The sequence below is a fragment of the Gossypium hirsutum genome, chromosome D05 (assembly GCF_007990345.1).
Source record: "Gossypium hirsutum isolate 1008001.06 chromosome D05, Gossypium_hirsutum_v2.1, whole genome shotgun sequence".
Lineage (NCBI taxonomy): Eukaryota > Viridiplantae > Streptophyta > Magnoliopsida > Malvales > Malvaceae > Gossypium > Gossypium hirsutum.
Window position 1 is genome coordinate 20492454 of NC_053441.1, and position 13225 is coordinate 20505678.

The 13225-nt window shown below is 35.6% G+C and overlaps 1 protein-coding gene across 6 annotated transcripts; it reads right to left on the reverse strand.

The window, feature by feature from the left end:
* Positions 1 to 97: 97 nt before the first annotated feature.
* Positions 98 to 10957, reverse strand: LOC107905084 (isoamylase 3, chloroplastic). 6 transcript variants are annotated; one of them, XM_041094267.1, is made up of 24 exons: positions 10401 to 10957; positions 10033 to 10090; positions 9872 to 9940; positions 9293 to 9450; positions 8825 to 8918; positions 8415 to 8651; positions 8011 to 8115; positions 7302 to 7406; positions 6739 to 6873; positions 6521 to 6607; positions 6338 to 6395; positions 5506 to 5569; positions 4790 to 4889; positions 4347 to 4447; positions 3748 to 3799; positions 2657 to 2719; positions 2071 to 2160; positions 1896 to 1968; positions 1609 to 1679; positions 1273 to 1377; positions 1099 to 1197; positions 954 to 1015; positions 597 to 705; positions 98 to 362 (listed from the first exon to the last, which is right to left on the reverse strand). In XM_041094267.1, exons 1-24 carry the CDS (start codon positions 10508 to 10510, stop codon positions 252 to 254), a joined length of 2316 nt encoding a protein of 771 aa, XP_040950201.1. In that variant the 5' UTR covers positions 10511 to 10957; the 3' UTR covers positions 98 to 251. The 6 variants fall into 6 exon arrangements, 5 of the variants coding, with proteins under 5 accessions (XP_040950201.1, XP_016687145.2, XP_016687144.2 ...); XM_016831656.2 differs by having other exon boundaries at positions 1600 to 1679; XM_016831655.2 differs by having other exon boundaries at positions 1555 to 1679.
* Between the last annotated feature and the right edge of the window lie 2268 nt (positions 10958 to 13225).

Here is a 13225-nt window from a genome sequence, read left to right on the forward strand (position 1 = left end):
TACAATAATATAAATTTTTGAAGCATAATAATATTACCTTACAATTTTAATCATTACAACGCATTCTAATTAATCAAATAAAATGTCAAGATGTAAATATGAAAACGAACTATTTATCGCTTAATTATATTAGTTTTCACATTTGCTAAGATGTTTCAACTTTTAAGAAGATTTAACAAAGCTTTGCAAATAGTATAACAAATCTGATCGTCTTCTAATCCAAAGTCCAAGGCGTTCAGGTCAGCTCATAATTATTTAGCTTCAAGAAGAATGGAAGAGTATGGAGCCACATTATAGGTGCTGCCAATTCCAGGGACTCCTTCACCCACAAAATCATCCGGCGACGCAAGATTGGTGTCCACCTGCAGTTTCAATATCCATTCCTAATCTCAGTTCAAGCTATCAACAACACAACACTGTTTCTATATTAACAATCAAAACATGCTTATTCCCAAACAGGCTTTGTAGCTTTTATAATATGGAAAATTGCAATTAATAATGCTAATAAAATCTTCATTTCCTATGAAAGTGCATTGGTGGAATCATAGATCACTAAAAAGTGCCAAGTGAACAGAATCAGGTAGTTTGAGACTAACCACACGGAACCAACGCCTCTTTGGTGGCGCTGGGGGTATAGAAACTTTAACGAAAAAGTCATGAGCATTGAATGCCAGATAGATTTCTCCACCACCTTTGTCATGAAGCCTGCAAGAAAAGAAATCAATCATGCACACACATAAAGGCACATCGGAGCCCCCAAGAATATTTACAGTCATGGGACGGATAAAGCGCATGATAAAGCAAACAAAATTGTAGTTTCTGAACAACATAATCTGTCGATGAAGCCAAATGTGGATATACAAGGAACGTGGTGAGTAATGTCAACACATTACTTAAATTACAAATGACTAGGGAACATCAACAACCTATTAAGAGACATGTAAATTTCTTACGTAAATGCGAGGAATTTGCTGTCTGGGTTGTCCCAGTTATCCTCATGCCAAGTCACATCACTCTGCACACATAAAGCACCCATTGAGCTTCAGAGGATGTCAAAGCACAACGTAGTTTCACCAAGACAAGTGTAAAGAAAAATACTCTGTCGAGAAAATTCTCATGGGAAAATACTCGATGCTTTTGCCGATAGTGTATCACCTCAGAGAAAAACCTGAAGTGGTCACTCTTCCTTGCATTCAACTGTTTCAACATAAATAATACCATCAAGCAAGTACTATATAGATCAAAGTTATTTAAAAAATGATAAATTTTAACCTGTTGCCACTGGAAATTATTAAGAGCAGTATCATGCCCGTAACTGTTGTTATTCCCGTATCGTGTATGCCCATATTCATCTCCCATTAGCATCATAGGAACTCCCTAATAATGATGCACTCAATGATTATAGTTTCTACAAGTTCAATCGCAGTATAAAGCAAATAATAGAAATCTAAGAGCAAAAATCAACAGAGCTTATGGATACACAAAATAGACACTGTTTAAACAGATAGTTGGGGGTATCAAAGGGGACAGTTCCAGGACATCTCGAGACCTCACTCCATGAAGCATATGACGTGCAAAATTAGTGTCTAATATCTCTACCCGTGATACCATCAATGCCAAATGGAAGTTTTTCATTTGCCGGAAACGCAGGGCAATAATATCAACATTGTCAGTTTCTCCTATCAAAGAAATACAGGAAAAAGGAGTTCAGATGGAACAAATTTTAATAAAATGATACAATTGAACATATTCACTTAACTGGAGACTCAAACCATGCAAAGAAATGAAAGGAAACAAGCTAAAGCCACTAAGGTAGTCCAAAACTATCATTATGCATGCTTAGAGAAAGAATATAAAAACAATTTCGAAGGGGGAAAAAACATTTTTTTACATACCTTCAAACCCGCAATTCCAACTAAAGTTGTCATTGCTTCCATCATTTCCACCTTCTCCATTGGCTTCATTGTGCTGTCAAAACAAGCAGTAAGTGCAAATACTTCATACCCCCCACCCCCCACCCCTCCCACACACAAAGGAATTACTTTAATGGATGCACCGGACATCATATACCTTAGAATTGTATGAAACAAGATCACGGAGGGTGAAGCCATCATGTGCAATGACAAAATTAACACTATGGTACGGCTTGCGTTTATTTTTCTGTAGAATGAGAAAAAAAATATGTTTTACAACCATTAAAATGGAAGAAGTTAAAGGTGACTGTATTAAGTCAAATTTACAACTAAGAGCACGGAAAATACTCCTAAAATAAATACAAATTCCAAATATGATCAATTACAACATAACGCATAAATTATAACAAAAAGCAATTTAATAACATCTTAAACAATTAAATGCTTCAAGTGCCTTCTTTTTGTCCCACATTAATGTCTAGGAATGATACGCAGACCAAAACCAAACCATGCAACAACCGCTTCATAATTTGAAATTTTGGACCGAAAATGTGGCTGGGATTCTGTTTAGCATTTCTAAATTTTCATCTATACTCTCCAAGCTTAGTAGTTAATAATATTTAAACAAGAGAATTGGGGCATAAAAAGCGCAGATGCTAGTTAGACAGCTATGATTTTCCTTGATTTTAGTATTTAGAGTGCTAATTTACAAGTACTAATATCACTGCACAAATAACACTTACCCGGTACAGGTCAGCAGATCCAGAGACACGAGTTGCAAATGCTCCTTTCATACCAGGATCGCCCTAAATTAAGGAAAGTTCATAATTAGATACCAAACAGAGATCATCATATCATAAATAAGAAAGGATAATTTGAAGAACCCATCAAGGCCTGAAAATAATTTCAGCATCATGTAAAATAATGGTTTAGAGTATCAAAAAATTGAACTCAATACATTCCTACTTGTTTAATAAAATACAAAACTGGAAAACCCAACATACAATCTCAAGCAGTTCATAAAAGTTAAATACTACATAAATTCTTATATAATGCTTATGTTAAAATTTCTTTGATGATGAACTAGGGATTCTGAAGCATCAAGCACCTTCCAGTGCAGTGTAGCCAAGAAGAAACCCCAAGTGCTAAGATGCAAGACAATCTAGCAAGTGCCCCACTCCAACCATCACTACCACCACCAAACCCCAACCCCCAAGGCGAGGTACCTTTATTCAGAGGCAAATGGAGCAAAAAACCTAACTCAGTTAAGTTTGCTTATCTTTTCTTAAAATTTACAGTTTCTATTGTTACATTCAACCGACAAAAAAGGCAAATTATGTATCTTTAAAATGAAAAGGTTGAATGGTCTATGCATAACCTCTCATCAGAGATGGAACAGCAGGAGCCTACAGTGCCATTTAATAGCATTTGGGATTTGTTGAATACTAGGCAATTGAGGAGAGTTAATGCTTAAAGTTTAATAGAGTGATCTATGTTTCCTTAGTTCATGCTTTGCTTCACAGTTCATACATGTGAATCCTTGGTTTGCACCTTGCACCTCAGGATTATGCTCATCCTTGCACCTTTAGCATGCCTCAGACTGCACTGGTCTTGCAATGTCATCAAGGTAAACTTAATACGGCTAGAATCCTTTTATGCATAGCCAACCAGTCAATCCATTAGGTAAGAGTAAAAGATCTTTTTCAATCACAACCAATGGGTCAATGTTCTCTTAGTTTCCCATTGACTCTGTGTTCACTCTGAAGTTAAATCCGAATCAATGTGAATTACTTGTATGTTCATGTAACAAAATATTTGTTCCATATGGTGCTACCTTTATAAATCTTCTTAGATCATCACGGTACTTCCCATTCCACTCAGCCCACCTGCAAAACAGAAATTGAAAGTCATAGAGGAAAGGTGCACTGTGCTCTTAGAAGTGAAATTTTCCAGGAAGAAAAAAAGAACTATTTGAAGTAGAAAGCTAGAGGTGGAAACCTATGATTAATCACACAATCATGCAACTAGGAGATAATAAGTGCAGACTCCAGAAAAGAAAACCAAGAACTGCAGGCAAGCCATAAAAATCTTTTTGTATCCAAAGAAAACTAAGTGATGCTATCCTCGCTGACATATACAATGGCAAAAAAAAAGAAATCTTACATAGAAAAGTAGGGAAAATGCCAAAATTGCATGTATCTTTCTCAAAGTTCAAAAATCAAAAGAAAATACTCCTCCCTCGAGGTTTCTATAACTAGATTTACTGCCAACTAGGGAGGTTAGTAACAATGACTGCACTTACAAGTTAAAAGTATTATTTGAAAATGAAATAGTGAAGAAGTAATTTCAGCTAGAGCTGGTCTTACGTGCTCTAAATGCTCTAGTTCCTTAAACAAACAAAATGAAGATCAAATGTTTTTTTAAGCAAACTACCTGTCCCAGTTAGGAAAACTGCCAACAAGATAGAGCCCTCCACAATCCCAAGGTTCAGCAATAATTTTGCACCTTGATAAGGTAGCATCTTTCGCAATAGCCTGGTTCATAAAGAATGAGTCGACAACTCACAAAAGGAAACAGCAACTTGACAGTCCCCCCCCCCCACCCCAACAAAAAGAAAAAAAGGAAAAGGCAAAACTCTTAAGAATAAAAGAATTGAGAGCAAAAACTTTAGCAATGCTTTCATTATAATCTTTTAGAATAGGAGAATAAACCTAACAAAAAATATCCTCAGTAGATCTGGCTGTTAAACCATAATAGTATGTTGCCCTGTTATCGTACCATGTTAGATCAAAAGGGACTTTAAACCACTGTACTTTGAATAAAGCAGATATGCAGCGTGTAGCAATTTATAGTGAAAAGGCATTTAAGCCACCTACCCTGATAAGTGGAGGAGCACCAAGAGGAGAACCATCTGTGCCTCGACAAAGAACACTGGCAAGGTCAAACCGAAATCCATCTATGTGATATTCAACAACCCTACATTTGGTAATAGCAAAGAATAGGAAACATGTCAGCCAATAAAAAATTGTTGGTTTCACCATATGCTAGGGTTTTCTGGTGTCCAGTAAGAAACTCTTGAAAGACTGAATTTTGTTGGTTCAAAGATAATACACACGCATAAAAGGTAAGAAAAATAAAATGTTGAACATTATTGATTATTCTCCAGGTGTAATTAAGTATGTTGACTGACTTAAATACAGATTATCCAACTGATTAAAAGCGTATCATAATTAAGTTAAGCCAATTCTGTTTTTCCTTCTTGAGTTGAAAATTATCCAACTGCAGAACTAAGTGTGTATGCTAAAGCCCATTTAAACTTTCTTGAGTTAGTAGTAATTCCCATCAAAAGGAAAACCACAACAGCACTACATCTCAAATTATTTGTACATGAAACAATAATAAAACAGGACTTACAATTTAACGAACAACCCAGCAAACACAAAAAAAAAGGGAAATAAGGAAGGAAAGAAAACAATTCAGGACAGGATGTTAAAACCAAAAAAAAAAAGGTTTCAAATTGCTTTAACTAAAAAGAAATATCTATATTATTAGCAGAAAAAGGCACGAGTTCCTATAGGATTCGTATCCATACCAGTGTCTTAAGCTGTCAAGTATGAGCTCCATGACAACAGGATGATTGCAGTTGAATGTATTCCCTGAAGAACACCAAGTTTGCATCTCAAAAATCTTTATATTAGATAGAGGAAATTATAAATCTTCGTAAAAAATAATATAGATCCCAAATTCATCCTGTTTTGCACTCTCTGAAATAATTGTTTTAGACGAATTCTTAACTGCCCAGCAATTGATTCATGAGAGTGTAAACACCAGAAAAAGAAGCTAGATGTAAAACTAATGCCTGAGCTAAACCACTATATTTATGAAAGATGAATAAAGTGATCCAAATGTTGAAATATTTTACATCTTTATCACAGAGAAGACAAATTCAAAAGACATGCCTCGGGTCATACTCTGCACCAAACTTATGCAAACAGCAAGATCTTGACTTCAGTAGCATCACAATAACAGATGAGAAACAGAAATATAAGAGGTTGAAAGTTGAAGAAAGATGCTAAATTCTTAATCAGACAAAATTATGGTAGTTTCTTTCTAAATTCGAGTGACTTAAGATGGGAATTATCTTTATAATTATCAAAGCATGCAGAGATCATATCAATAGCTATGTAGACCTGGAAAGAGAAGATATAAGATTCTGAGAAGTAAGTTAGAAAACAAAACAATCTCAAAAGCAGTCTTGATATTCTAACAAGAGACTAGCAATGAGTTACTTTTACACATCTGCAAGGGAATAGCTTTTTTAGGGAAGAAATTTGTGAGTCAACTGTTCTACATCTAGAAAAAGAATAATGGAACAGATTCCTCAGGAAAACCGCAAAAAAAGCCAAGTAGGAAACTCGGATTACCACAGCCAGAGAAGTTTAGCAGTTGACCTTTGTTGTTTAAGTCCACCATGTAATAAACCTGCAAATGAATTAGTAGGATACAACACCTGTGAGGGAAATATGTTGCATCAATAAGGAACATGATTTCTAATGCTGAAATGCCTTACTACAGTTATGGGGGAAAAGAGAAAAAAGAAAAACCACCTTGTTATCTATGCCACGAAATGAAGTGGTATAAGGATGCTTATCATCAGCTTCATTAGTGTGATTATAAACAACATCCAAAATCACCTGCATGAAAATAAAAAGTCAAGAAACACAACAATAAGCATATTTCATACTTGCAATGGAACAACAAGAAGGAAATTATCACCAATTGTACATTATGTAGTCTACTAACCATAGTGATAAAAGACAGTTACCTCAATTCCAGCCCCATGCAAGGCTTTAACCATTTCTTTGAACTCCCGAGAAGCACTAACAGCTCCTCCACCACCACTACCATAACGACTCATAGGAGCAAAGAAATTTATCGTCGAGTAACCCCATGTATTGATCTTAAATTAAAAAATAAAACAAACAGGATTCTCAGTGTTATTAAAATTTCACTACAATTAACATATACAAATTATTTAATTTATTTTTAAATAGGGTCACTGTAACAGAGCAGGTGTGACAAAAGAGCACACTATAAGACCTTGGTCCAAGAAAATTAATCCAGATAATCACAAACTGTTGTAACATGTTATTAATGGGTTTGGCATTTCATTAAGTAGTTGGAACCCTATGAACACTATCCACAAGGTGGGATCAACTACTTCAAACTATAAATAGAACCTAAACTTTCAAGTTCAGTGCAAAATATATACCAACGTATAAATTGATAACAAACTGAGCAACTGTGAAAAGAGCAGTGAAGTTAGTAACATTAAATATGTTTTGAGACCCAAAAAAAGTGTGCGTGCTTATTGAATATTCTAGTTACCATGTGATCTCTGGGATTGGGGCGCCTTTGAAACTCAAACTCGTCAAACTCAAAGACAGGAAGCAACTCCACTGCATTGATTCCAAGTTCTAGAAGGTGTGGGATCTTTAAAGAAAATTCAACAAAAAAACTGTCAGATAAATATTTGAAAAGAGTCCAATCATTTCTCTACAGACACAAATATGTAATCAACTCTCTGGAATAAGACATCCATGCAGAATGAAAGAAGTTACTCTAACAAAATTTCCTTTAGCATGTTGATTGTCATATGGAGCACATGGCAGTTCTCTAGAGATAACAACATAATACTATGGCTTCATTCTCCCCAACCATTCTCATGCTTCGTAGTGCATATATTATCTTGCTAAGATTAATAGGGACAACTTAATTAGTTTGCATAAAAAAGTTTCTCTTCATTCAAGGAAGAGAACAACTGATGTTACAAGCATTGCAAATCCATCCTTTCAGGATGCCCTAACCCTAATGCCCATGTCTTAAACCAAAACCTGTGTTTGTGTCAATGATAAGTATCTATGTCATATGCTCAACTGTCAGTTATCAGTCACAGAGTTAAGATTGAATCCACACATCACCATGGCTTAATTATGTTAAAATGCAAACTGAAAGCACTATTAAATCTTGTAACTAATACATTATCCAAATAGCAATTTCTTAAAATGTGATGGAGCATAATGCAATAAATAAATACCTTCTCTATCAGACCAGCATAAGTGCCCCGTATATCTTGATCCAAGCAACTAGATTCGTCAGCTGTAAATGCACGAACATTCATTTCATATACGACAAGTTCTCTCTGCAATCAAGTGGAAAGTGTCATAAAAATTGAGCTGCAGAAATATTCACAGATGAGATGAACCACAAACTCAATGACTTTGATTCTAAACAAAAAAATAGAACTTGAGGAGAACTTAATATGTGGCATAAGTGACATGGGATCCATATACAAGATATAAAAGATAAACTTACTTCAGATATGCATCAAACAAAAGTTGCAAAACGTGAGAAAGAAAGAAACAACAAACAAACGAGTGACTGATCTACCCAATAGGAGAATTGGCTGTGGGCCACAAAAACAAACTTTCTTGCCCATACCTCGGGGATATTTGGGAGCTTGTAGTCTTCTCCCCAGTCAAAAGGCAAGCTATCAAAATCATATGTTCCAAGAAATTTTGATAATTTATGCTTTGCATCTCCAAAATTTCGACGACCTTCTACTAGCTTTGCATAAGGATCTATAAGAACATTGTTGCTGTCAAACCGATGCCCCTTGTCCGAATCTTTGGGACCATCAATGCGATAACCATAGAGGACATTGCTCCGAGGCAAATCCTACATTTGGAGAGTCATTTTGGTGCAACCAGAACTCAGACTACATCATGGCAAGAAAATTAAAGAGTTGCTTCCACTGTTCAAGTATGCATATTAAAGACAATGAAATAAGAGAAGTTGATTCTAATTCAGAAACAAAGAAATTATTTCAAGAATCTTGTTAGAAATACTACCTCAATGCATATGTGCCAAATATCTCCAGTTTTGTTGAGATTAGGGTCCAAAGAAAATTCGATCATTCCACCAGCCAGCATGTCAAGTTCTCCCCTGATATACATTACCACAACAACAATGAATTACTCATCATCAACAATATTGACAAACACTACAAATATAAAGGAAGAGCAAACTTTTATACACATTTTTTCGTGAACAAAGAAATATCTGAACATATTTTTTCATATATCTTCCCTATTTAGGAGAAAAAAAAAGCCAGTCATGAGAAATCAATTTTACATGTATGATAAAAAAGAATAAAATAACATGAAGTCCATGCTAGAGGATAATAAGTTTACATAAGCTCACAAAGTAATTTAATTAAAAACAGACAAAATGAAAACAACGAATCAGGTTAACTTATCCCAGAAGAATAAGTACACAGATAATATAATGTATAAAGGAAAAAGAGGCAGTATTGTTACCTCTGGGGAAGTGATAGGCAAAGTGTAACTGCAGTCGCATGCTGTGAAAAAATGGCAAAATTGATCCCATTATCAACTTCTGATGCACCTAATGGAAATGCCTGACCTGGAAAAATTTTAAAGGATGGTGTGGCTTCTGCCATTTCAGGGGCCTCTTCCTGAAATTGCAGAGAGTGAATAAATAATGGTTTAGATCAATAAATAGTGTTAGTATACATACATTGCTTCTTAGTCAGGACCAGTATCATATTTGCAAAACAAGCAAACTTAGAAAAAAAATGCAAAAGAAGTGAGCATAATAAAAGACAGAGTACTAATAATAGCAGGGCCTTTTTTTGGCTAAGCTACTAATAAAAAGCAGTTGCATGGAGCAAGTAAGGATTTTTGCAATTTACTATCAAGATGACATTTGGCCACACATCATGCACTATCCATGCAAGTTTACATCTTAAATGTGAGTAAGAGAAACAGAAGAGTAAGGTCAACTTCATTTACCTCCCTAGTCCCTTATAACTCCCACATTTCAATATTGCAGAACAAATTCAATGAAAGAGAAACAAATTCAGGAGATTAAGATACCTCAAGTACACGTTCTCTTGCCTGACGCCCGTAGACGTTTGCTGTCCTATGCTTGACACGGCTCCTTGCCTTGCAATATGCCCAAACACTCAATCACATTGCCCCTCTTTTTTTTAGTCAAATTGGAAATTTTTATGGCATCATTAGAAGCATAGACATGCCTTACTTGAAAGTCGTTGCCCGCTGCTGCTACTGAGTGCAATTCTACTCCACTTCAATCTAAAGTATCACTATCATAGGTCAATAAATTACCCAAACTAACTGCTTAAAAAACGCAAAACAAGACATCCCATTTCAATATACACCATTTTCACTAGCTACCCTTAATAATTTACTGAAATAATAATATGAAATTCTCCCAATTGAGACCCGATCGAAACTTTTTCACCATTTTTTTAATTACAAGAGCTTAACAGAATATAAAATTTGAACCCATTCATATTAACTTTTTTCCTGTAAAACCCCAAGACCTGAGAAATAATATATATCAGAAAACACCAAGGTATGCATTTAAAAAAAAGGAGCATACCCCATTTGAAAATGAGAAGAAGCTCGGAAGGAAGAAAGGGTTGCATTTGCGGAAGCGAAGGAAGGAAACTTGGTACCATTTGATTTGGATATAAAAGATGAGTGTAGCATCTTTGCTTTCCTATATTTCTATCCTTATCTTATTATTCTCTTTTCCTTTGGGTAACGAAAAGACCAAACATGGAATGGATGAGATACTTGATCCTAACCCCAGACCAGAAGTTAAATAAGGATTCCAATATTAAAAAAAAAAAAGAGGGCAGAAAAAAAAACAGCTCGAAGTGAGTGAGTCTTCCGTATTCCTCTGTGTTAAGCAACAGCAATAATAATCTATGGGGATTGGATAGGGAAGAGACGAGAGATCAGTGAAGACTGATTAAGGTTTGGAGAGAGTACTGAATATGGAAGCGGGGAAGTCTGGTCTGCCACGTGAACGGAAGCGCGAGTTTTCCATGGAAACTTTCATGCGACAGTAACACGTGTGTTTTTTTATTTTTATTTCTTTTTGCTAATGCAAGCTTGCTTAGAATATCATTCATTCATTCATTGAAATCATGAAATCCTTGGATCTGGCTATCTTTATCTTTCAAAATATCTCTCTTTAAGCACCCTGACGTGATTTTTTTTGTGAGGTCATGTAGATTGAGCGATGGACCCATACCCAACCCATAGGCCCAATATTCACAATTTGCCTCTTATTCTTCATTTTTGAAGCAAAATCTCATGCTAAACTGCGACCCACAATTATAAAACAGAAATTGCTTTATTTAGCCATCATTGTTTTTAATTTTATCATAGAGCTCCATGTGGTAGAAGCTAATATAGAAATTGTAGTTTCAAAAGCATTAATTAGGAATTGAGTTTCCAAGGCAAAAAACTGGTACCAAGGCATGTATTTGTTAAATTTTTTGACACTTGGATGGTAATTGTTCCATTTTTTTATTAATGATTTATTATCCCGGTTGCTTGGTTGACCAGCATTGAGATTATGGTTCTCCGTAACTGCTACAACACCCTAGCAAGCTGCTCGAACTTCCCAACATGGCTTAATTTATATACAAATAAATATATTTACCAAGCCTACATTATGGCCCTTGGACCTTATGAATACTTTGTTGTGTTGCAGTTTCCCAAGTAAAGGAACTACCCCCTCAAATGGGCCTAGTTGCAAATCCCTTTCACGTCTTGTTTCACGACACCTTCGTTGCGTCAAAGTTGATTCACTTTGGCCGGTGGCACGTTGCTAATCTTCATAATTTTGAATCTTTGACTTAATATTTACAAAAGGAAACTAATAATAAACAGTGGTGCAAAAGCTGGGAACAGGAAACTGATTTATTCGTTGTTTGATTGAGGGGAAAAAGAAGAAAAAAAAAAGGTGAAGTAATATGCTCCTTTACATGCGATGAGTCGGAGCAGATAAAGTTGATTGGCTAGTGGCCCCCCTCTGGCCCTGATTGGTGGTTCTAGCTTTGACTCTCGGCTTTCCTTTCTGGGACCAAAGTTTACTCTGCTTCTTTCCAGGGTTTCATAAACTCCAATCCATATGGTTTGCTTGTCTTTGTTTGCTTCCTTGCCTATTACTTTAGCCATCCCCAACTCTAAAATGGCAGTGGCGTGAGTGAGTCAGTTTTCTCAACCCGCATTCCTTTCAATGACCGTACTCATTACTGTTGAAACTTGTGCTGATTTATCTTTGTTTTTGCTGTTGATGTTAACTATTAATACCCAATAATGCAGGTCGTCATGTTTCGTGATGTGAATGGCCATCATAATCATAGCATAGGTTACCATGAATTTATCAATTAAACCCCATGAAAATGATATACTTTATGTAATTGATGGCTCACTTGCCAAAATACGACAGTTGTTTCCACCAAGAAAAAGGGTGCAAGAATTGTGAAACTCTATTGTTGTTTTCATTTTGATTTTATATGCACTTAGGATAGCCATAGTACATAACAAGGGGGGGGGGGAATGGTACAAATACACCTTTAACCCCAGTTGAGCAAAATCCGAGCTTCATTGTCCCTTTCTTGAAATGCACATTGCTGATAAGCCAACACCCAGCAAAGTGAAAAAGAAATCTGGAATATGGAAAAATACAAGAAGGAAACTTTTCCAGTTGTAAGGCACAGATCTTTTGAGCAAAACAATGTCGTTTTTTCTTTTCATTTTTTAAATTCGAAACTTTGAAAAACATGCACCCGAAAAAGTGTGAACTCTGCCATGTTCACAACACTTTTTTTCTTTTTTTCAATAGTTCACAACACTTTTTGAAGCAAATATGCACACCCTTTTGTAATATACTTAAGCAAATATATGTCTCAATCCATAAAAACATCAATCTATATATTATATATCATATGATTAGATTAAAGCGCAGGAAGTCAAGAAAGATTCTCTGGGTCACTTCTTCCCTCACCTATCCTTTTGGACATGTCTAAGAATTAAGAAATAAAGCATAAAGCAAAAGCTGCTTTCCCTCTCCCCTATAGGGTTTGTGAAAGTCATTAATTGTCCTGAAAACCTAAAGCCCACTTCTTTCTTCTTTACCTTGCCCATGTAAAAGGGCAGTATGGCACTACTCAATTAAGGCTCTAGCCCTACCTACCAGAGAATCCCCCATTTTTTCAAATCCTTATCTTTATTTACCCTTTTAATTACGACTTTATTCATATGTTTATCTTTATTGTAGGAATTAGTGTCTTTGTGCCTTACACGAAACTAAAGCATGCCAGCACTTTCCTTTCTAGAATTAGAAATCATAAATAGTACATGAAAGTTTTGTCTGTTAGCCACAGTTTTGAGATATCCGATTCTACC